This window comes from Cryptomeria japonica, chromosome 4 (assembly GCF_030272615.1).
Source record: "Cryptomeria japonica chromosome 4, Sugi_1.0, whole genome shotgun sequence".
Lineage (NCBI taxonomy): Eukaryota > Viridiplantae > Streptophyta > Pinopsida > Cupressales > Cupressaceae > Cryptomeria > Cryptomeria japonica.
Window position 1 is genome coordinate 423,015,075 of NC_081408.1, and position 25,610 is coordinate 423,040,684.

Consider the following 25,610-nt stretch of genomic DNA (forward strand, 5'->3'; position numbering starts at 1 on the left):
GGAATTTCAACAAAAGATGGTTAAAATATTCCAACCATAAGGGAAGATCAATTATTTTCATCCTACTTGTAATCGGTTTTTTAAATCCCAAATGCAAGTAAAGAGGGAAAATGGGGAAAGACAATGCAATTCACAAATTGCCTTCCAAACTTGGAACAAAGGGGAAAATCTCTCACAAAATCGATTTTAGGGAAAACCAACATATATACAAAGATTAAGCAAGGAAATAAAAACAACAAGACAAGAAAATAAAAACAAAAAAGAAAAGAAAACATACCTTGCTTCAATCCAAATGCTCTTCCAAGGAAATGCAAAAAACCTTTAAATAAACAACAAATCGAACTTCAAAACCCTAGCCACGTTTTTCCAAAATACCATGTGCAGCAAAAACAGCTATCAAAATGGCATTATAAATGGTCAAATCTCCATCCAAACCCCACGCCTAGGTGAAGGAAGCAAAAATCACTTAGAAAAGAATGAATTCGTGGCAAATTTCAAAGGCAAATCGTGGCATTTCTCAAACACGTTTTTGCTGTTAAAACACCATAAAACCAGCAACAATGTCTTCCAAATGGCATGAAGAGAGTTTCAAAATGCATGAAAATAGGCATCAAATCAAAACGCCTTTCTCCTCCTTGAATTTCTCCATAAAAATCATTGGAAATCTTCAACAAAATCCTCCAATATTGCTGGTCGGGTTTTTGGGAAATAACAAGTTTAAAATTGCAAAGAACACATGAAATCGGGTTTCTAAGAAACATTTTCAAGTTTAAAAATGTTCACTTTTCATGCATAAAGGAAAAATCGGGTTTGTGAGAGCAAACAAGAAGTTTAAAATACTTCTAATAGGGAAATAAAAGTCCCATTACAAGTTTTAAACAACTCAACAAAAGACTAGTAAACGGAAAATAAAATTCCTTTTACAAGTCACAAAAACAACTTAAAAATAAAACCTGTAATAGGGAAATAAAATCCCTATTACAACTTAAAGTGACTTTATAAAACTTGTAATGGAGGAGAAAAACCCCTACCATAACTTAAAATCACTTAAGTGGAACTTTTTAAAAGAAATACAAGTTTTATTTGAACTTTATAATTTAAAGTTCATTTGTAATATGCCCAAAAAGTTCCTACAATGACTTAAAAGACAAAAAGCAACAAGGGGGAAATAAAAAGTAAGTTACAAGTTCTATTTTTCATAAGGTGCACTTGTAATTAACTAAAAATTTCCCTACAACACTAAAACAAAGGAAAAACATAAAACTTGCAACTTAAGGAAAATTTTCCACCTCCAATCAGGGAGAAAAAACCCGAAATTGAAGGAAAAACATAGCAAGCGGACCCAGAATGTGATGAAATTTGAAACGTGGTTTAAGGATGGACTAAGGATTAGTCCAATCCAGAGATAAAGCGAAATTCTGCCTCAGGAAGCATGCCATAGAGTAAAATTTTCATTTTTTGACAAAAATTTTATGTAATGGTCCGTTTTTTAAAACAAAAATGAGGACAACAATTCATAACTTGTATACTATCCTGGTCCATTCCTGACTTCGCCCTTGCATATCAACCCCTTATACATGACAAACCTTGCAAGTATGTATACAAGATAGGAAGTCATGTTGAATGACTCAGTCTTCTCCACATTCGTTAATTGAAAATCCAGATTGTCGCTCATAATCTTTGTCCAATTGATCATTGTTCCTCTCATACAATCTTGGATAAAATAAAACATCCATCCTTCGAACAAGGCACCCTATGGCATCCCCATCACTTGGTTGAGCAAGAATATCAAGTCGTTGTATTCATCCTTGAAGTCTGTACATATTAATTTTCTTAGGTGCCTTGGAATGATGAGGCCTTGGTTCAATCATCCATTCTGTTGTGCGTTCTGCACACACACATTGTCCTGGACAGGGGCCCCATATTTTTTTTTTCTGCGGTCTGCCTAAGGGAAGAAAGTGAGGCCTTTTAGAACCAAATGAAAGAAATCCACTCACTTCAGCAAAGGAGTCAAAGAGGGGAATGGGCGTTTGGAGTTAGAATAGTCGAAATCGCGTAGAATGACATTAATGGGCGAGTTTCATTTCGCAAGTCAAAGGGTGTGTCCATCTTCTCAATCCAAGATCACAAATTCTTGCATAGAGACCCGAAATTCAAAACGTTAAAGCTCAAAACCGGCCTCCAAGGTCGAAATGAGAGAAAATCCGTCTAGGAGCCCAAAGTCTTAGGGCGAATTCATGTTGCCCTTGCGTCTGTCATCAAGCCTTCAAAGGCCGCAAGAATCAAGTTCGCACAAACACTTCTCCTGGGCCAAAATGTGAAGAGGGACTCTCAAATCGACTCATAAGGCCGAAATGGGAGGAGACAAATTGTGCAAAGGCCCCATCAACCCCAAGTTTCGCAGGCACCAAAATCGTGAATCTCATCCAAAATCGGCCTCTAAGCCAAAAATATCAGACAAAACTCTCAAAATCGGCATAAATGGCCATAATGCAAAGTCATAAAACTCCAAAATCAGCCTAATGACCCGAATTGTAAGGTTGTTTCTCTAAAATCAGCCTAAAGGGTCGAAATGAAAGAAAGTTCACCAAAATCAGCTTCTTAACCCAAAGTGAGAAACAATAAGGCACAAATCGGCCTAAAAAAACAAAATTGCAAAGTTAAAACTCAAAAATCGGTCTTCAAGCTCAAAATTCAAAACAATGAAGGTGAAAATCATAGAAAAAGTGCTCAGAGGCCGCATTTCAAAGTCATCAATTCAAACACAAAATTGCCTTTTGTGCCGAAAGTAAATAAGCTCGCAAAAGTTTCTTATAAGCTGAAATGGAGACCAAGTAAAAATCGCGAATAGTGAGCCGAAATTCTCAAACATTTCTTTCAGGCCGAAATTAGAAAGGCTAACAAATTCGCTCTCTTAGAAAATCTCACAAAGTTTCTAATGGGCCCAAAATTAACTAAGGAGGGCGTTAAAAATTAAAATAGTCAAAATCTCGCAAAAGGCCCAATTAGGCCGAAACCTCTAAATCTTGCATTTTTTAACTTCTTTAAGCTAATGGAAGGAAAACGTCTAAGTTCCCCAAAATCCTCATTTTAGCCTAAAATCACCAAAGGCTTGCAAAATCAGTCTCTAGGCCGAAGTTCGCAAACAAAGTTCACATTTTGGCTCTCAAGGCCGAATTTTCTTCTAAATCAGCAAGATTGAATGAATTGCCAAGGTAGTTTAATCCACGAAGTTCTTCTCAAGGCCGAATTTTGTCAAGTCAAAGAGAGGGGGGCATTGAAAGTTTAAGATTGCAAATCTAAAGACCACCCATTTCATGTACAATGGCCGAGTTTTGTATCAAAGAGAAAATAACAAAGGTCTCTCATTTGTATTCAAAAGCTCGAATTTCATTCTAAAGCAAGGAGGCGTTTAAAATATAGGAGTAAGGTCATGCATGGCCGAATTTGCAAAATGTTCTTGGGGATTGAGTTTGCATTCTAATTCAAAGGATCAGGTTGTTTTAAAGTGAACATCTTTCATTTGCATCAAACAAAGCCCAGCGTCGCTTTATAATTTAATGTTTCTTAAATCAATTTACTTAATTTTTCAAAATGATTAATGCCAATCAAAATTGATTGTTTGCAAGTCGAAGGCGTCGTCGGGAAGAACCAGGAGAAAGCTCGAAATGTCAAGGAGCCTTGATTGTGACCAATGTCGGAGGAGGAAATACAGGAATGCACCATAGAGCGCAAGACAAAGCATGCGAAGCGCACCACCACCTGAACCACAGAGTTGAAGTCCATCAACGAGATTGAAGACAAAGAACACACAGAATGCCCAAAATATGCATTCTTGGAAGGATACACTGCTGGATTTAATTCCAGAAGTTCGGTTTCTAAAAAACTAGAATTGTTTATTGTAAAAAAAAAAAAAAAAACTACTTGTGGGTCTCGTTCAAGATATTTTAAAGGGGACACAGGTCAGTTGTGTCCAACTACCTAATTGACTACATTAAAGCCAAACAATTGTAGGTAGTTGAGATAGTGGTTGGGTAGATAACTGAGAATTGAGTTGGCATGGGTTAAGGCTGCCATGCTTTTGGAAGGTAGATTAGGGCCCTTGGATGCAATGAATCCTTGTCACCAGGTCGAATTGTAAAATCTATTAAAGGCAGAGGCCTTTCTTTTGTAAAGAGTTAGATTATTGTTAGATTTTTAGACAATTAGACTGTTAGATTTCAGTTAGAATAGGTTAGAGTTTTGTAGAAGGTTAGATTTTAGGAGTAGTATAGAAATGCTGCAAAAGATTGTTGTAAGGGCAGTCAAAATCAATATATAAACATTGAAGAATGATGTTTGTTATCTTGGTTTTCTTTTGTTTGCATGGTTTTCTTCAACAGTTTAGATAGATCTTTTTGGTATGCAGGTATTTGATGGATTCAGACTCATACCATTGAGGATATGCTGATTGTGTATCCTTGTGCATCGTTAGTCTGAGCCATTTAAATTGTGTTTAGTTCAATTGCATGTGTTCGTCTGAGCTATGCTAGAATTGGATGCTTAGGTATGCATCTACAGTCTGAAAATCTTCTAAGTCCCCTTGAAGATTGCACCGTTCCTGCGAGGTTGTGAGTTATTCTGGCCAAGCAGGGATTGGTTATGTTGAATCCATCTACCCACATACCAGTCTTGTTAATTTTAGGTTTCCTAAACCCTTCTCCTTTGCTTTTATTTCCCAGTTCGAGAATCAGATGCTGACTAGCTTGTTGTGAAACATAAGACCCCTTTTGCTCCCAGCATAACACACCAATCATTGAGTTATCCCGCAGTCAAGAACTGACATTTGGAACCTTGAGGTTGTCCCCTTTGGTCAACTAAAACAGCATTAGGGATTCCTTACACAAGAGAGGATAGGATACTCAGTAAGAACATTCTATTCTGTGTTGACCGGAGAGAGTTGTAGCAATACAATTTTACCCACATCAACACATTCCTTGTTCACAATAGTCTTGCACGCATCCACCTTCATTTTATATTTTGCTTCATACTCATCCTTTGTTCTTTCTTTCATATCTGCACTCCGGGGAATTCCAAATACTTTGGTAATTGCATCTTCAACGAGGTGGGCAATAGTTATCCATTTGGGAGTTCAGATCATCCTAGAAATTGGATCATAATGCCTTGCGCACTCCAAAACAAGCTCACTACATTATATGGATTGAGGAAACCTAGCAGCATTATATATGCCACTCTTCATGATATTGGCGTATGTAGGAGAAGGAAGTTGGTTCTTCCTTCCGAACATTCTCTACCGAATCTGCTCCATATTCAAGAATTTCATGGTCGCGTCTGTGATTCCCTTCCATCGGGAGGACAATTGGAAATCCGGATAGAATTCCTCTTTCAATATCTTCAATTGCTCTTTCCTCATGCCGATTTTGGATTTAGACATGGTACCTGTATAAAACTCGAAGTCAATATCATGGAAAATTATCCAAATAACCTATTTTCAGAATTGTATAAGTTCTGATTTTTCATGATTTACAGATATTTAGGAACTTAAATCAAGAATTTTATCCATATTCATCATGAATTCTGAAAATGGAATGGAAATTTGACAAGAATGGGGTCTAAAACCCTCATAAAATCCTAAGTTTCAGACTTATATAAAGTCAGATTTCAGCAATAAGTCTGAAGCCAAATGTAGTATACTCAGAAAAATGTTGAATTTAGTGTTTGGAAGTATACCACAAATCTGGAAATGCTTGGAAAAAGGTGTGAAAGGTCTGATTTTCCACTTTTCAATGTCTAAAGACACCCTTCCAAGGTCAACAATGGCTGCCCAAAGTCTGAAGACAACCTGCAACAAGTGTTTCAGACCTACACCAGCAATGGTGTAACTCAGAAAAAAGCCTGAAGACAACCTGCAACGAGCGTCCCAGGCCTACACCAGCAATGGTGTAACTCAGAAAATGCTCCCAAACCACTCCAAAATGACCTCCCAGCAAAATCACCCAAGTGTGGGATGATTGGGGACGAAAAGTCTCGTCTGAAAATGAAGTTTCCAGCCAACAATGGTGTCCAGGTAAGCTCCAACAATGGCATAAAATTTTGATCAGAATGTAGTTGCAGTCTTCAATCAATAATGGCACCCAACAATATCAAGGAAAATCCCCCATAATGTGGAGGAATCAACCTTCCAAACAAAATCGCCACCTCTCCAACAATGGCGCCACCTCCAAAAATCGCCAAATGTGCCACCAAAGCTTTCTGTTGCTTCCTCCAATGGCAGCGCCTGGGTGTAATTTGGCAAAATCGCCCTATAAACTGCAACTCCAGCTCATAAATGGTGTCTAATGGACACTGAAACACAATCGCCTAGCTGGAAAAAATATCCAATTTGCTTCCAATGGTGTCTTCAATCAGTCACAATCAGCACTTATAATATTATTTTAATGTTGGGTTGGGCATTTAAAACTATTTTTTACCTTGTCAACTCACAACACAAGCAATGTGGGATAAAACTTTGCCCTTTTAAACTTGCCTAGGGAAAGTCGATTTGCTTTAGGAAAATAATTAATCATTAAATATCATTGCAAATCATTATATAATTGTTTTGGATTATTAAATAATCCTTTGCCAGTACAAAAACAATTAATTTTGACCCCACTTGCATTAAATTTAATTCAAACTTCATCAAATTTGGTCACTTGGGGAAAACCGCCCCATATTTAGATAAAAATCCAGATGAAAATTCAACACAAAAACATCATAATTACCTCCAGGGGAAAAACGACCCCTTGCTGGATAAAATTCAAGATTAAAATTCATCAAAACTCGCCACAAAATACCTTAGGAGAAAATTGATCCCCATCTAGACACCAAAACTCACTTCATTTTATTCATTAAGTCTAAAATTCACTTTAGGGGAAAATCAATCCCCATCTGGATGATTTTCCAAATCAAAATTCGTCATAAAACACCCTTGGGGTAAATTCACCACCTATTAGGACAATTATCCGCATTAAAATCCATCAAACTTGCTCACAAATTGACCTGGGGAAAAATTGACCCATATCTGGATAGGCAATTTCATCTGCATTAAAGTTCATACTTCATTTCAGGGGAAAAATGTGGGTCATCAAGATATTTCCAACACTAGGGGAAAAACACGTGGTCCATCAAGACAAATGTCAGGACCGTTGGGGGAAAATCGCCTTCCATCAGGATTTTGAGTGGGGGAAAATCATGGGTCATCAAAAATTTTCTCAAAACTAGGGGAAAAACACCTCATCAGGATTCTTGACCTTTAGACTTCAATTTAATGGATTTCCATCAGGAATTTAATAATTTCCACACTCAAAAACACTTAGACATGCCAAATTTCATTATTATGCATCGGGACAGCCAAATTTATCAAAATTTGAACAAGAAAATAGGGATTTCATCAGGATAAAGTGCAATTTTGACTTGAATTACCTCCGAGGAGCAGGAAAATAACTCCTGAAGGCCCTCTTGACGCTTGGGCACAAAAATATCACCATTGTGAACACATTTAAAAGTCAATCACGCTCAAAAATCTAGACTTAGACAAAATTAGGATCACTTGGACTTTTAACATTTTATACACACTTGATCCTACTCAATATTCAAAACCCTAATAGCACTTAGGCATGATCACATCAAAACTTGAGACTCAGGCACTCACGCTCAAAATTGCCATCTACTGCCAAAACCCTAAACTAACATGATGCAGAAAGCAAGAAAGAGGGGGGTCCCCGTTTTCAATGGGGCAATGTGTGAAAAGGTCACAACAAGGAATAAAGCACCTTTCTTCTGATTTTATAACTAAAAAACATTCAAATTTCTACCTTGTTGATTCTATTTGCATGCTAATCTATTATTTCTTCTATAATTTGTCTTCGCATGCCATCATTGTTTATTCCTTATCAAGATCACAGTCATCATCTAGCCTTGCAAAATTTGTTAGTAGAAAAGACCAAAAACAACATAGACAAACACGCAAGACACTGAAAAATGAGCATTTGCAAAGATGGAACAAGGTTTCAGCTTTAAAAATTGACATGATACAAAAAATTTGTATGGGTAGAATAGGTTGCATTGTAGCACCTCCTAGGGTTTTAGTGTAGCACCTTCTAGGTTTCATGGCACCATTTGCACAACATGTAATGCCCCACCAAGGAACCCCCAAGGATATGAGCTAAAATAGACATAAGAATGTGCAAGGTATTAATTTATTTTTTAACCATAAAGTTTAATATATGCATCTCAAGGAGGGTCTCATCATCACAAAATATCCACATCATCAAATGCTAATGGCACAACCACAGGTACAAAGCCAAATCCACATCAAGAAATAAGCAACGAGAAACTACAAATGGGAGAAGCATTACACAACACTATATCACCACTATTTTTTCCTACTCAGTTTTGTTGTGGCTAGGGTTTCATTATGCCATTAATTCCTCCACCCCTTTTCAGAAGTTTAATCAAATTTACAACAATCACCATAGTCAAAAACTTCACTATAATGCCCTTATCCTAAGTATGCGGATGTCTAAATCACTTTCCCACCTTAGGCAAGATTTGGGACTTTCTCATACTGTCATACCTTTCTTCCATTCCTCACTTCCCATTGGCATTAGATATCCCAAAACCACGATACCTAGCTCCCTTGCTATTTGTGGACCTAGAGACTTTCACCTCCCTATCCACTCAATATCACCAACCCACATTCTCCACTCCCTCTAACCATTGCATCCTTTTCGTATGCAAATCCCCAGACACTCATAGTATTGCATCCTTTAGGCAAATGGATTCTCAAACCTTGAGACTATTCTCCACTCAACCTACTAGAAAGTCATTCCTCAAACCCCCGCCTTCTAGCATGTTATTTCATGGAAACCCATCATTCAAACAAAGGAATTCATTGATCATAAGGGCCAACGAGGAATGCCATTAATGGCCCCAAATTTGAATGTAAAATGGCAGGAAACTTCCACTCTCAACATGAATGGGCCCATGCTAGGCCTCCAACCTATATATAAGGCACACATTTTCATCAATTTGGATCATCTTTAAGCATCATATCAAAAAACCCTAAATTGCAAAGTCAAGCACTTGTATTCATTTATTGGATTTGAGGACAAAAACTCATAAGTTTTGGAGATCAATAGACAAAAGCCCATTGATTTCCTAGCAGCGGGGGTTGAACAGGAGTATCAGGCAGGGAGTGGGTGCTGCTCATCGGGAAGAGATGCTTTTCATAAAACAAGAGCGAGAAATGCTTAGTGTCCCTGAAGAACCAGATCGCCTTCCAGAGGGTTTATACTTCATATTTATTGCTATTTTAAACACAATAAGACAATCAACCATAACAACAACAGTCACAATTAACTCTGCCCACCAAGCTTAGTAGATTTCAACATTTGGGCATAACAGCTTTTTGAATATATTTGTGATCATTGCAATCTTTGTTATCAACAAACAATTAAAGTAACAATCTCTATAATCATTGAGTGAACTACTTGAATGAAATACTTTGTTCCAACTAGTTTATATAAGAAAAACTATATGAATGTTTGTTATGGATCTTTCAAATTTGATCATTTTGGTTGAAACTCAATACAATATTTCAGATCTGAGTGTTTTTACATAAATATTTAGCGAAGGATAATTACATTCGCCCTTAGTCAACCCTACAATCTCTATCATCAACCTTCCAGAGGGTTTATACTTCACATTTATTGCTATTTTAAACACAATAAGACAATCAACCATAACAACAACAGTCACAATTAACTCTGCCCACCAATGTCATTTTTTTTAAATGATCAATCGATACACTTGAAATTCAGATGGCCCTCCTCAAAGAAAAATGCTATTTTGATTCAGCTTTCAATAGGGACAATCAGCCTTTCCTTTGATAGTTTCTCCATTACTCCCTTCCACAATGTCATCTCCAAATGGATTGGTTTAGCATGCCTTCTCCTAAGGCTTGTTCAAAATTAGTATACCCTCTCCTAGGGCTTCCTTGCTTATAATTAGTGTACCCTCTCCTAGGGCTTTGGCGTTCTAATACCAAATGTTGGAAAAATGAATGCACAAAGTTTGGGATAATTGGATGGCATATACTTCAATGAGTGTATGCTTCTATTTATTTCGCATACAGAAGTTACATTCATTGTTCTCACTTATTGTAAGTTACTTTTCAGACATAACTGATGTGTTGTTATAACATCATCAACATAAGCAATAAATGCCCAGGCAAAGTGTTGTCTAACATCATATTACATCTAATAGAAGATATTTGTGGCTCCATGATCTTTCATTTATACTTATGAGTTGGTTATACTTGTTTTAGGAATGGATAAGTATTTGTGTGATACCATCCTTGAACAAAAAAATTCAAATCACACCCTAGAGACTATTATGTTTGCTAATAACTCCAACCAAGGAGTTTGAGAGAATGGTTGGCAGTTTGCTACAAGTACATATAAGTTGTCATTAAATTTTAAATTTCTAGATGTTTGGGACAACTAAAGTTAATATGCATGACTTTGATTTCACTAAAGAAGCTTTTAGGGAAAAATGAGTAATGAAATTGCACTTAAAAAATAAGCAGTGTTCCACGGAAACGCGTTTCCCCCTCCCAGGCCCAAGTCCCCCCTCCCCAAAACCCGTCCCCGAAACTTTTTCCCTTTGTCCCCCCGTCCCCGAAGCCCGTCCCCCCGTCTCCCCATCCCCAACGACCATGGAACACTGAAAATAAGAGTTATTGTAAATTACAGTTACTTGGTCTTACATGGAGCTGAGGATAGATGATTAACATGATCGATAGCCAAACAGAAATCACTAAATTTTGTTTTAATTCTTATTTGACATGAAATGAATATTGTCCTCTATTGAGCTTGTGCATTATTTAAAATGCCAAAATACTATGTGAGAAAAGAGTGATTAAATAAGTTAATAACTTATAATTGGATTCAATATTTTATTCAAGTAAAGCAGCCTTGTGCAACAATTGATGTGATGATTGTTACTTGAAAAGGTAATCAGTGTAATGGTTATTTGTAATGTCCCCTTAACACTTACGAAATAGGGGCAATTAACTTATAAAAGTCAATTGCAAGAGACTTCTTCACTTCAAGTCTCAAATATTATTATGAATAATGATGTATGATACCACTTGGAATGCTCCAATTATGCAATTAATAAAATATAGATAATAATTTGTTAATTCAAGAACTATATATATAGGATAATTGTCCTTATCAATATCACTGCTATTTCGGATTGGACAACTAGATATATGCTAAGTGAATTGATCTAATTATATATTTGCACTTAGTGCAATGATCAATAGAATTTCTGCTCTATCGAATGTGGCAATGTAAATATGCAAGATGACCTTGTTATATTGCTATTTCTGATGTAATCCTTTTGAATATATGAAATGAGATGTAAGACAATATTGCTGGTAGCAATATTAATTGCTGTCTCTGATATGTTCCCTTAAAATCATACAATGTCTGATATGTAATATCACCTATAGCAATATAGTTGCTGTTTCAAACATGGATGTAAAACCTTGCAACAATAATCTGATGCTGTGTCCGATATATACTATTCTTTCTTGTAATCAATGTTGCTGTCTCAGATATAGAATTATGAACTTGCAACCGATTTTAGCCAAGTAGGCCGATGCTCACAAGACCAGATCCAATAAATGGATAAGAGTTAAGAAGTTTCCAAAATTGATGCTGCTGGTTGAATAATTTTGAATGCCTTCTTATATCTTGTAAATGGAATAATGAATTGCATTCCAAAAGACATGTCTTATTACCACTCTTTTCCTTAGTACTAATTGCACCACTTCATGACAATTACTAATTGCACCACTTCATGACAATTACTAATTGCTGCATTCATAATTCAAATCAGTATGTACATAATAAAGATCTGATGCTTAACCGCACCCTTTCATTATCTCATGACTCTCGATTAATCCACATGCTGACAAATAATTAACATCGTGTCTCTTCATGGGTTTGACGCTTCATGGGTTTGATGCCAATGTCACAAGGAAATTTGCCAAGGGTGTGAAGGAGGGACACATTCAGATGTTTGGCAGGGACTTTGAGATAGATGAAAAACTTGTGGTCGAGGTTACTGATTTGTCCATGGAAGGGGCCAAGTTTTACAGGGATAGGCGACTGTTGGATGCAGCAGTCATGAAATTTCCCAAGGACGACAATGAAAGGAAAAATTTGGCCAAAGTCTCCAAAAGCAGCTATGATACGGGTAATATCAAACCTATTTGGCGCTCTGTGCTTACGGTTATCGTGAAATATATTACCCTAGATGATAGGTACACTAGGGCTTTTGGGCATCATTTTGTACTACTAAATCATTTTCGGCATAAAGTGCAGGTTTCCTTTCCTTTTTTCCTACAAGCTTCTATTAACGCCAACATTAAAGAGCATAGGAAAAACAAGAAAAATCTGGTCCTTCATGGAGGCTTGCTGTTGTTAATTTTCTAAAATATAAAATCACAACCCTCTCGTTCTAGAACCCCTGATTCCTCATATGATACTGAGGCGGATGAGTCTAGGAGTCACTCCTCTGATGAAGAGGAGTGGGACACAGAATGGGAAGAGTCTAACTCTAAGCCCAAGGAGAAAAGGAAATTAGGCCAAATCTCTAAGAGAAGAAGAAATTCCCCTGTTTCTGCTACTAATTCTGAATCCGGACAGTCCTATCATGCCATGCCTAATAAATCAGTGTCTACTGCTAATAGGAATGAGCAAACTTCCTTTCCTATCACTACGGAATACCCTTATCTTAATTTGGACAGAGAAAATCCAGATGAGGTTCTTGCCATAGCCCATGATTCCACGATTGACTATTTCAGAATGCAGAAATGGATCTTCAATGAAATCAAAGAGATCAATGTTAAGGTCCATGCTATTTGTACTAAACAAGATAACTATTGTGTTGAACAGTGGAGTGTGGAGCAAAGGAAATCTATTGTTGAGTCCATGCAAAAGACTGTTGGCACTGTAAATGATCTCAAGAAAGATTGTGACAACAAGATTATCAAGCTGGAAGAGAAACTTAAGAAGGAATATGAGGGCAGACTAGAACAGCTGGAAAATAAGTTCCAAAGAGTCAATGACAACCTCATATCCCTTGTGACCTACAGGCATAAAGTGGTTAAGAGCTCGACGGAAAGCATCAATACTATGGTTGGGAAACTAGAAGGCCTTCACCAGGAAGGGATGGTGATTGATGTGGATTGGCTTGAGAAGATGCATGACAAGAACATTGGTCCTTCCAAAAGGACTAGAGCGAATTTGAAAAAGAAAGCCACCAACCAAGACATTCAGGATCTACAAAAGATTGCTCTCAACATGACTCAGTTGGAAGTTGAGGCTGTGGAGGCTCTCAAGAATTTAAACTAGGATTGTCTTTTGTTTGTTGTCTGGCTTCTGGTTTTTGTTTTTTTGCTGTATTTTGGTTACTGTCTTTAATACGCGTATCTTTTTAAGCAGCGTTTTGTAAAAAGGGTTTCAAGTCCCTTCAAAACCTATTTGTTCCTTAATCAAAAACATCGTGTCTCTTCATAACGATATCAATTAGATCATTTTTTATAATCTTAATGTTGCATAATATCGATCAATCTATTTATCGATTAAATATGCTTATACAAGTCATTGCGATCATCATTAATCTTCCTCCATGCCAAGTATGATAAAGATCCTTCTCATGCGTAGTCGATCTGTCTATTCTATCAACATTAATCGATCTTCTTGTAATTACATCATATCTATCCATCCTTGATATAAACGTTGCCCTTATCAACCATTGATGCTGAATCGATACTTGTCTCGATTGATTAAAGTGGTTTCTAGTCTTAGCTCATCCTTTTTCTTTCATAAGTCTTACCAGCCCGTAGACTAAGCAGTGGCCTGCAATAGAAATGTTATTCATGAATCTTCACATATGTATGATGATCAAGACACAATGCTTAACGGGTTTCCTCCATTGGTGTATGTGATTGGTCTTGATAGGAATCATAAACGTTATTGTCCTTCATCGGATGAATCTTTGATAGACCTTGATTGATCTTAAGTAGTTGATTACTTATGGTCAAGGCTCAATACTTGACTTCATGTCTATAGCTGATCAGCTCATAACCTCTTTATCATCATCTTCTATCTGATGTTTGTATCACTTGTATCTTCTTAATCCAATGGAGATGGATTCCTAACTTGGTATGATGATCCTTCATCTTGGATTCTGTCTTATCCTTATATCTTATAACGTTATTAAAGAAAATTGTCTTATTTATAGGGCTTCACGATTATCTGAATACTTTATTATTCTAACTATCTATGTACATTTACTTGTACTATCTTCTAACTAGCCATAGGTGCTCAAGGTCTGCCACTCCCTTGACCACAAAAGTATTTTTATTGCTTTTATAATATCAGTGTAACGATGCGGACAACACATTACTGGATCTCTTTTGGTATTAACTTTAATGAACATTGTTACATTTCTTTGGAAACTATTGATTTAGATATTTAGGAGCACACTGTTATTTAGTGTCTTGTAAGTTGAAATTAGGCATGGAATAATGTTAAGGATCATGTATAAGGAAAATTATTATATGTTACAAGTTGCTTATTGAAAAGAATTATTTTTAATCAAAGTTAGAATTGAATATAAACATTACATTGTGATGTCAGTTCCCATGTCATAAACTTTGCCCTCCCTCGCATCTAAAGATCCCGTGTCGATAAGTGACGAACAATTGCTATCTATATTTGTTTTTAATTTGATAGTAAAACCATGATTATGAGACCCAAACTTGAAGACAAAGCATCTCAGGCAGAAGGGACTTGTTATGTAACTATTAATTGTATTTTGATTATTTTGAGTGGATTTGTATATTCTAGCATTATTGTGTGTATACCTATATATGTAATCTTATCTGTTTACCTAAGAGCATAATTTTCTTAAGCATAGGGACACCTGTGCACATGAATATGAGTCATAAACTGTTCTGGATAGCTAAATGACTGCTTAACTACTTTGTAATCCAGCCATCTCGATATGTGTAGGTATAGTTACTGGATGGGAACACTATTTCAAATCAAGTTACATGAGTAAATGAATAAAGGTATAACTATTTTATATATAAAGATAATATTCAACCAAAGATTTGGGTATGGATAGGAAGACAGGAACAAGATCCTCACCCCTATACTGGAATCTCCTATTGACGAAGCTTTAATTATCTAAAAATGAATTATGAGAAAAAGAGAGTCTTCTCCCCGTCATTAAATTATGGGATTCTCTCTTGTGTTTAATTCTATACTTGGTAGACTAGTAGTTTTAAAATCTTAGGGGCTCAAAAGGATCAGAGGATTGATTTCAGTTTGATGAGGATATTCAATTCTATTACTTCTCATATCAGTAATTTGTTATTGAATTCTCACAGACTTCTCACTCAGTTGTCAGTCAAGCTAGAAATCCCCCCCACCCTGCATCTGTGATACATTTTAGTTTAATTTACTTCATTGCCTGCAAAATTTAACAAATACAGGAAATAAATTTTCAATGCTTGTTAGTGTACAATTCTAGTACTTATTGAAAACCCCAATAAAGTATTTTCTGTATATTTGAAGAAAAGGAAAGCCACCCCTGAAAATGGAGGAGAAAAAACCCCAAACCATATTAAATTACAAATAAAATATTCAGAGCTATCAGTATAAGTTTTAAGGATTTTATGGTAATAAGTAGAAAAGCAATGGTTGGTTCAACCTTGCTTTCTTATCATCCAAGTTCTGGAGGAGTACTTCCCTATTGAAGCTTTCCACTGAACTGATATAACTTCTAATAGTATCTTCTATTGTCTGAGTTCACAAAGATAACTCATAAGATCAGAGCCCAAGATCAGAAAAAATATAGAAATTGTATCCTTGAGTTTTTAACTTTTTACTTAGAAAAAGGAAACGTTTTATGTCACCTAATAAGAAAGAATTTAACATCTAAACCCACTTTTGTGAAAATTAAGCACATTTCTCACCAACAAAACATTCAAAGCAATGTAGCAAAAATAATTGATTGATATGTTGTAGAAGCAAAATATACAAACAGAATTTAAAAGAAATTAGTATACATTAATTTCAGATATTTTAAGTGTGACATTGAATTACCTATTACAATAAAAGAATCAAAACAGTTTTATTATACCTCTAACACTGTGATGGCTGCTGCAACAGCATCAAGACTTCTTCCACATCCCTATATATAGTTCAAAAGAAAAATGTCATTCTTGTTAAGCCAGTACAGCTAATACAGTCATAAACAGAATATGCAATGACTATGCAATCAAGAAGTTAAAGAATGACAAAAGATTGAAAACATAACAAAGTCATTAACATCAACATGAAAGCGCTGAAATGATTAAAAGAAAACATGGTTTTTATAGCAAAATATAGCTTCTTTGAAATAAAATGCTAACAGTGTTTTCCCAATCAAGGGCTTTCAGATATAATGTCTAGAGTCCTATGAACAAAAATGGGAAATAAGCCTATTTTCCTTGACAGCAAACCACAAAGATGTAATTGTCAAAAGGAAGGCAATAAGAGTATCAATGCTACCAAATTGTAATAAGGAACACAAAACAAGCTATAAAGAACATACATTTGACACCTAAAACTTTTCAAATACATTAGACAAGAAATCCATAATAGTTGCTTTGTAATATCCCCTTCTTCAACCTAGGCGTGTGGAGAGGGCCCTTTAGCTATTTTATTCCCATAAGCTAATTCGCAAATTTTGTAAGGGAATAATTTAATTAATTGAATAAAGTTGTCTCAATAAATTATATTTTGGGCAACTCGTATTTAATTAATTATGTTATTTAAATAATATAAAGTGGCTTAAGTGGGCCTAAAAGTGAGATAATATTAAGTCACTTTATGAGAAGTTATAAGGTTTATTATTTGAAGTGAATTTTAAATTATGAACTTCTTGAAAGTTCACAGGCCGGATATAAAAGGAGATCTGAAAGGGAAAAAAGGACATCTTGGGTCATTTTTCATTCTGCATTGTGAAGAATGGACTCTTGTTCAACTCGATAACCCTAGGACAAAAACCCTAAGGGTATTTGGCTTAAAATAAGTGATATCTTCCTAGTCAAATTGGAGATGGATTCAAGTAGGATTCATAGTTATGCAGAAAGTGAGAATTCGGAGATATAAGAGCTGATTACAATATTCATCAGATGTGGAGGTACAGGTAACAAACTATAAAAGTTTACAGGCAATAATAAATTTGTCAATGTTGTGTGAAGTGGAAACCAAATAGAATGTTGCAATGTTGTGTATGCCATGGAAAAAAACTGATTTAAAATTAAGTTTAATGCTAGAGATCATGAAAGAGGATCATACACCCTATACACCAACAAAGGAAGTCCAATGATATTTTTGAAGGTTAAAAAGCCTTATATTCTCCCTAGCGCAGCCTTACCAGGCTTCACCAAACCTGTCACAGCTTTCTAAAAAGGAATTGCAGCACTTAATTGGCTGGCATACCAATTTTCAAGGATGTTGTACCACCTTGTCAAGGGCCATACAGCTCTTAAGGAGTATCATGAGGATGTTTATTGGATAGTTTGGCATTCTGCAACTGAACTCAGCTATAAAGTTCATAAATGTTTATATTTCATTCGTGTACTTAATTCTATATGGCATTTCTAAATGTATTAGTTTATAAAAGCAATCCAAGCGTTTATTATATGAAATCTAGTGCATACATTATTCAGTAAATTAGTAACAGTTGTTATCAGCATTTGGACTTGAGAAAATTAATTCTATGATGACCATTTATAAAATTCTGTCAAAACAATATTGAAATACAACCTCATGTTCAGTTAAATGCAAACTGCAGGTTTGATTAAAGAAAATTGGAAGGGATATTTTAGTGGTATCAGAGATGGTTTTCCTACCAGCTTGTAGGAAGCTCAGTTGTATGTAGTGTAAAAATTTCTTATGCAGACAGAAGGGACACAGGTATTATTTCAGAAGACGAGCAAATGATCCATCAGAAAATCTTGAGGTTGCAGGTTAAGTTCCTATTCCAATTTTATTTAAAGAAGAGGCTCCAAGAAACATGGGGGACAAGAATGAAGATAGTACAATGCAAATTCTTAATGACCTTGCCAAAGGACAACAACAATTAGTTCAATTGATGACACAAACGATGCAGAATATGAATGCAAATCAAAAGAATGGAGGCAACAATGGAGACGAGGGAAATAATGGAGAAGCTAGTAACACAAACATACCAGCTAACAGCAATTCCCAGACAGCTAGTGAGGTAACACCCAGACCTTTGATGCCTACATTTTTTCAAAATGAAGCTACAACTGGAGGAAATCAGCAAAATGTAGAAGAGGGTTATGTGGATTTGTTACATGAATACCAGTCATTAGATGAGGAGTTGCACGCAGACATGTCTCTACTAGATTTCTGTCAACTCAAATTGAGAAATAGACCCCAAAAGAGATAGAGGTCCTCAAAACCGGGATTTAGAAAGGAGGTTGAGTAAGTTATCAATTCCCATTTTTGATGGTTCAAGCAAACACAGTGCTAGATCTTGGATAAGAAATTGGATATCCATCTTTCATGAAACCCCATGTTTGAAAACAAAACTATCAAATATGCCACTTTGCACATGGAAGGAGAGGCACATGAGTGGTGGACCATGGGTTGTTGAATCAAGGACACAATCTTATTGATTCCTATGCTGATTTTAGTCAGAGACTGATAGATAGGTTTAAAAAGGAAGGATCCAAAGTTGTATTTTAGGTAGTTAGCCCAGCTAAAATAGATTGACACAATTGATGCTTACATTTCAGCTTTTTAGAGATTCGTTGTCATGGTATCAAATGTTTCTGAAAAGAGATTGATAGTTCTCTTCATTGAGGGGTTGTCAGAACCTGTTCATAATCAGGTGAAGGGTTTTGATCCACCAACCCTTCAAGATGCCATCAAGAGAGCTAGAAACATGGAGTTTTCTACCCTGAAAACAAAATTTAATAAGTTCCCTCCATCAAAGAAAGATAAGAGACCTCTTCAAAAACATTGGCCTATGAAACCCAATTTATCAAATGAGGCAAAGAAAGAGCTAAGTTGAAAAGAAATTGTGTTTCTCTTGAAAAGAAATTGTGTTTCTCTTGAAAGGAACCTAGGGAACCAGCTCACAAATGCCTAAGAAAAGGCAAGGTACACTACATTGAGGTTGTTTTTAACAGCCAAGAAGAGAAAACAGAAAATGGATCAAGCAGTGAACAGAATGACTCTAAAGAAGAACGAGTTGATCCAAGAAAGCACACTTCAAGCAGAATTAAGGAAGGTATCATTGATACACTTTCAAGTATGCGGACCTACTTTCCTTGATAAGAGACTTCTTATTCATATTCATGTATGTGGCAGAATCAGAATAATAAGAGAGTTGCTACTAGGTGTATTTCTGATCCATCATTGGAAGACAGCCAACAAGCTACAGCAGTAAGAAAGAACCTGGAGCATCATCACTAATCATTCAAAGGTTTTATATGTAGATTGTATTCTGTTTCAGTATGACTGATGACATCTGAAATAACTCATTCTCAAACATTGGTATTACTATTATCTTCTAATGAAGGTCAGATATCTCTATGATTTGCAATATTGGTGCTTGATGAATGTAATATTGGTTCAGAATTTGTGTTCAAGTAATATTGGTGCTTGCTAAGTTTCAGATTTTATAGCGAAGGGCCTGATTTTTAATGCAGATCGCCCCTCTCCAGGCAGGTCATACCATGCTGCAGTGGCATTGGGAAGCGTGCATAAAAATTTAAGGGGTGTTTGGCATAGTTTGTTGATTGGTATTTGGGCGCCCCTATCCTAGCTCTCCTTTGCCACTGATTTGGAGCCATTCGGAGTTGTTTTGATGGAGATATGGACTTCACAGTGCTGCTGGTCTGATTTTTGGTGTTGCTGATAGGCTATATCAGATTTGGTAAATAGTTCATTTTGGCTTGTGTTTTTCATTTTCTTGTTTGTAGCTTCTTGGAGTACCTTCTTATATCTATTGGAGATTGGAACTTTACTGAACTAGTATCTTGCAAAGTTGCTCATTGTAAGGCTGTATTTAGTAGTACTGAAACAGTCCATTTTTATTTTGCATCTTACTTTCTTGTATTGCCCACTGCATAAGTGGAAGAGGCTGGCCTAGCCGCCTATCTCTTTTTCATATTGTACTCCTGTCCTCCCACTGAATAAGTGGTTGAGTGGTAGCCCTGTTATTTCTGGTCCTCCCGCTGAAAAGTGGTCGAGTGATTGTCATTTACTTAATTCAGTCCTCTTTGGTTTGTGATTTTCCCCACTGAAGGTGGAAATGGCTGGTTATACCGTGTGAGATTCTGTACGTCGTACGGTCTCTTCAACCCTTCTCTCCATGTATGATGTAGTTCATACGGCCTCCTTAGAACGTACGGTGATGTTGTACAATATACCCTCCCTTTGGTGTGCGGATCAATGACCTGACCGTACGGTAAGTGTTTGGACGTATGGTAGATGTTGCTCAATCATACAATGGGTGTTGGTTGTACAGACGCCACTTAGTTCGATGTTGTACGGAGGCGTGGAATGAATTATTGTTATTCCAGACACAAGAGACTAGGATGAAGATTCGCACATGCAAAGAGAAATTATATTGATAATGATCGCACAACAGATTACACACTCTGAACAGAAGCAGAATAGGGTGAGGAGAAACTCCCATCGAAACTGTGTATACCAAGTAGGGAGGATCTCTCACCTCCGAAATGGCAGACAAGCTGAACTCCAACTGGAATTCTCACATACAAAGAAAAATACCAAATTCGCATACCTACAACAATGACTAACTCGACCATATATAGGGGCTCCGGGAAACTTCCCGAAGGGTTACAAACGGGTCGACGCAGCAAACATAACTTAACTAATAAAATAAAAAGGAGGCCCGAAAGATTTTATTATTAAATTAAGGGCTATACAATAATTAATATTATTTAATTATATCGGGGACATTACAAATCCTCGCCGCCCAAAGATTGCTTGCCCTCAAGCAATCCATCATCAAACGGTTTGCCCACTGCAAAGATCCAAGGTCCCAAACCAAGCACGGACACCGATAGCCATATCTGAAATCTCCATGCCGCAACATGACCACGTGCCCACACATGGAAGTAAGCGAGAAGAGTAAACCTCCCTCCAACTTCCACTGCTCCACTCTGATATAAACGTTGCCATGTCTGGAGTCGTCAGGATCCCACTGAAACCAATCATCAAACACATCGATGCCCAAATCCCAAGCTATCATGCCATCATGCCAATCAATCATTTTCCAATGATGGTCTGGAATCTCAAAACTCATCTACAACAAGTTCTTCTCATTTAGATGCCGCTCTTCTTGAAAAGCAACGTTCATGTCTGTCGCATGTTCTTCATACCACTGTGATGTTCCGGAATCCCTGTCACTCACTATGTTCAGCGAAAGACCATGCAGGTAGAATACCTCACGGAAGAACCACTCGACCACTTGAGTTGCCTGGTATCCAGTGGAGATGGCAAAGAAATGGGCATACTTGGTCAAACAATCTGCCACGACGAAGATGCAATCCTTTCTTTGCACTTTGGGAAGCCCGGTAATGAAATCCATCGAGATGCTATCCCACTTCTGGTCGGGGATTGGCAACAGCTGAAGCAGTCCAACAAGTAAGGTGTGCTCGGTTTTGTTCTGCAGGTAGGTGGAGTATTCCCGCATGTACTGCAGAACGTCATTCTTAAGGCCCTTCCAAAAAAACCTGTCTCGGATTTGTCTATAGATCTTCAAGTATCCCAGGTGGCCAGCCAAAGGTGAGTCGTGCATTTCTTTTAGAATTCTTTACTTCATCTTGCACTAGAGCACCAAATAGATTATGTCCTTGTAGTAAATGATGTCGTCAACCACCTTGTATCTGTCATCTTGCACTTGACCATCCATCAACTTGCATGCGAATGTATTCTTGGAGTATTCAACCAACAGATGTTCCTTCAAATCCACCGAAATCTGGGACAGAGAACATATGGCAGGCCGTCTCACGAGGGTCTGGGAGAGCTTCTACTCACCACTTCTTAACTCCCTCAACGCATCTATCAATCCATCACTCGGTGCCATGATTCTCCCAACAGGCTAGCAGAAATACCAGCTCTGATACCATTGTGAGATTACGTACATCGTATGGTCCCTTCAACCCTTCTCTCCACGTACGGTGTAGTTCGTACAGCTTCCTTAGCACATACGGTGATGTCGTACGGTATACCCTCCCTTCGGTGTGCGGATCAATGACTTGACCGTACAGTGAATGTTTGGACGTACGGTAGATGTTGCTCGATCGTATGGTGGATGTTGGTTGTACAAACGGGGTGTACGGTAGTGGCCGTATAGTGGGTGAATTCCCGCCGAGTTCTGCCCTTGAGCCACTTAGTCAATTTGATATTGTACGGAGGCGTGGAATGAATTATTGTTATTCCAGACACAAGAGACTAGGATGAAGATTCGCACATGCAAAGAGAAATTATATTGATAATAATCGCACAATAGATTACAGACTCCGAACAGAAGCAGAATAGGGTGAGGAGAAACTCCCACCGAAACTGCAGATACCAAGTAGGGAGGATCTCTCACCTCCGAAATGGCAAACAAGTTGAACTCCAACTAGAATTCTCACATACAAAGAAAAATACCAAATTCGCATACCTACAACAATGACTAACTCGGCCATATATACGTGCTCTAGGAAACTTCCCGAAGGGTTACAAACGGGCCGACACAGCAAACATAACTTAACTAATAAAATTAAAAGGGGCCCGAAAGATTTTATTATTAAATTTCGGGCCATACAATAATTAATAGTATTTAATTATATCGGAGACATTACATACCGCCAAGTAGTTGTTTAATTTTCAGTATTTCATTATCCTGCTGAAAAGTGGAAGTGGCTGGTCTAACCGCCAACATGTAATGCTCTCAGTATTTCATCTTTGCTAACACTAATGAGTGAGATTGTTATGTTTAAAAATTGAAAAAAAACTAAGGGGGATATTTCAGTGGTATCAGAGTTGGTTTTCCTACCAGCCTATGAATTCAATTGGCTAATCTCTCCATGAGTGATAGAGAAATCAGATACTACAACAGAGAGCAGAAGAGACAGCAATATCAGATTTTCAAAGGTTCTTAGAAACAAAGAGGCAACAATTGAAACTTTGGCAGAAAGAACAACATAACAGAATGAAACTCTGAAAGCAAGAGCGGAAAGGAGATTTGACACCATGATGGACATGATGTCCCAATTGCTGGCCAATCTTAATCAAAATTATAGTGGGACTCCTAATCAACCCACTAATGGACCTGAAGCTAGCACTTCCAACAACCAAGGAGGAAATGGAAGCAATCATGGAGGTAATGGAAGCAACCATGGAAGTAACAATGGAGGTACTAATGGTGGAATACCTAGAGGGTCAGTCTCTAGGCCTTTGCAACCTGTCTTCCTACCCAAGGAAGCACCACAAGCTAAAATCGAGATACCCACGGCTGATGAAGTGAGAAATAGTTATATGGAGTATGCTTCTCTCCCTACCGAAATTCGGGATATCCTCACCTTGGATCGGTATATGAATCAAAAGAAAGAGAGTGGTGGAAGATATGAGAACCACCCTTATGCTCCTAGAGATTATGAGCAAGCCCTTGGAAAGGTTACTCTGGCCCACTTTGACGGGAGTAATAAGTGTTCTGCTAGATCGTGGGTTCAAAAATTGGACAACTATCTGTCCTTGAGACCAATGTCGGAAGAAGATGCTATCAAATTTGCCACCTTGCACTTGGATGGGGCTGCTCATGAATGGTGGTATCATGGTTTGGTCACTCTTGGCCATGGTCTCATTGTCACCTACAATGAGTTTACCAACAAGCTCATTGAAAGATTTGATACTAAGGATCCTGAGGTGAAATTTCGTGAGCTCGAACAGCTGAAACGGCAAGGTTCTTTGGACACCTACATAACTGATTTCCAGAGACTCGCTGTGATTATGCCAAACATCACAGAGAAGAGGCTTGTAGTCCTTTTTATTGAGGGGCTGGAGGAACCATTGAGAGGTTGGGTGAAGGCTTTAGATCCACCAACTTTGAATGAAGCAATCAAAAAATTAAGAAGCATGGAGTTGGCTGCCCCTAGTCAAAATTTCAGTCCAAGCCTTTCTCTTATAAAAAGGAAAAGAAGAAATTCTCAAATCAAACCAAGAGGTTCCCTTATAAGATGGATGATAAGCTTCGAAAAGAGCTCCAAAGGAAGAATTTGTGCTACACCTGCAAGGAACCTTGGGCCCCGGGTCATAAGTGCTATGGAAAAGGCAATGCACACTACATGGAGGCTTATTCTGCTGATGGATCAGAATCTGAAAATTCAGAACAGCAGACTAATATGGGGGAAAGTGAGTATGAAGATTTTCCAAAAGATGAGGAAGGTGGTCAAGAAGGTGGGGGTGAACTGGCCCAACTCTCGAGCTTTCAAAAGAATGAATCCTTTAGGGTCCATGGGACAGTTGCAGGCCACAAAATTGTTGCTCTCATTGATAGTGGAGCAACACATAACTTCATTGATGAAGGCTTTGTTGCTAAGAGAGGCCTTGAAACTGAACAATTTGATGGGTTCAAGGTGATGGTTGTTGATGGTTCGACTATTACATGCAACAAGAAGATCTCCAATATGTCCATGAAGATTGGAAATTATGAAGTTAATGATGTTTTCTATGTAGTCAGCATAGGAGGTATAGATAATGTCGTGCTTGGTATGCAGTGGCTTCGCTCTCTTGGTGAGATCACATTGAACTTGCAAACTATGGAGCTTAAGTTTTCATCTGAAGGGAAAGAGTAGTGTTGAGAGGGATGTCTAATAAAGGCCCTCGTATTGTGTCACTAAAGAGGATGGAGACGCTGATCCGTCATGGTCAAGTGGAATGGACAGCAGAATGTATGATCATGCCATCCGATCCTCTCGAAGACAAGAGGCAATACCCTCCAGATATTCAATAATTGATCACCAAGAGGAGTAAAGTCTTTGATAGCCTACCCCCTAGGAGACCTCATGAGAGAGGGACTAAGCACATTATTGAACTTGAAGAAGGAGCTAAGTTGTTCATCACTACTCCATATCGGTATCCAAAGAAGCAGAAGATGAAATAGAAAAAGGCATCAAAAAACTCTTGGATATGGGATACATTTGGCCAAGTATGAACCCCTTTGCTTCGGCAATCGTCTTAGTCAAGAAGAAGGATGGGTCCATGTGCATGTGCGTGGACTACCGAGCTCTAAATCAAAAAACAATCAAGAACCGCTACCCCATACCTAGGATTGATGACCTGCATGGAGCTGTCTTTTTCTCTAAGATTGATCTCAAATCAAGATACCATCAAATTAGAATGAGGGAGTTAGACATTGAGAAGACAGCTTTCAGATGCCATTTTGGG

At 37.5% G+C, this 25,610-nt stretch overlaps 1 protein-coding gene across 6 annotated transcripts in view; it reads right to left on the bottom strand.

Annotated features, from left to right (window-relative positions):
• The window catches only part of LOC131030723 (putative threonine aspartase), a 328,757-nt gene that overhangs the window by 249,129 nt on the left and 54,018 nt on the right, over positions 1-25,610 (bottom strand). For all 6 annotated transcript variants that reach the window (XM_057961650.2, XM_057961657.2, XM_057961643.2 and 3 more), the window contains exon 2: positions 16,267-16,317. In XM_057961650.2, coding sequence (XP_057817633.2) covers positions 16,267-16,317 — 51 coding nt within the window. The remainder of the gene's footprint in view (positions 1-16,266; positions 16,318-25,610) is intronic.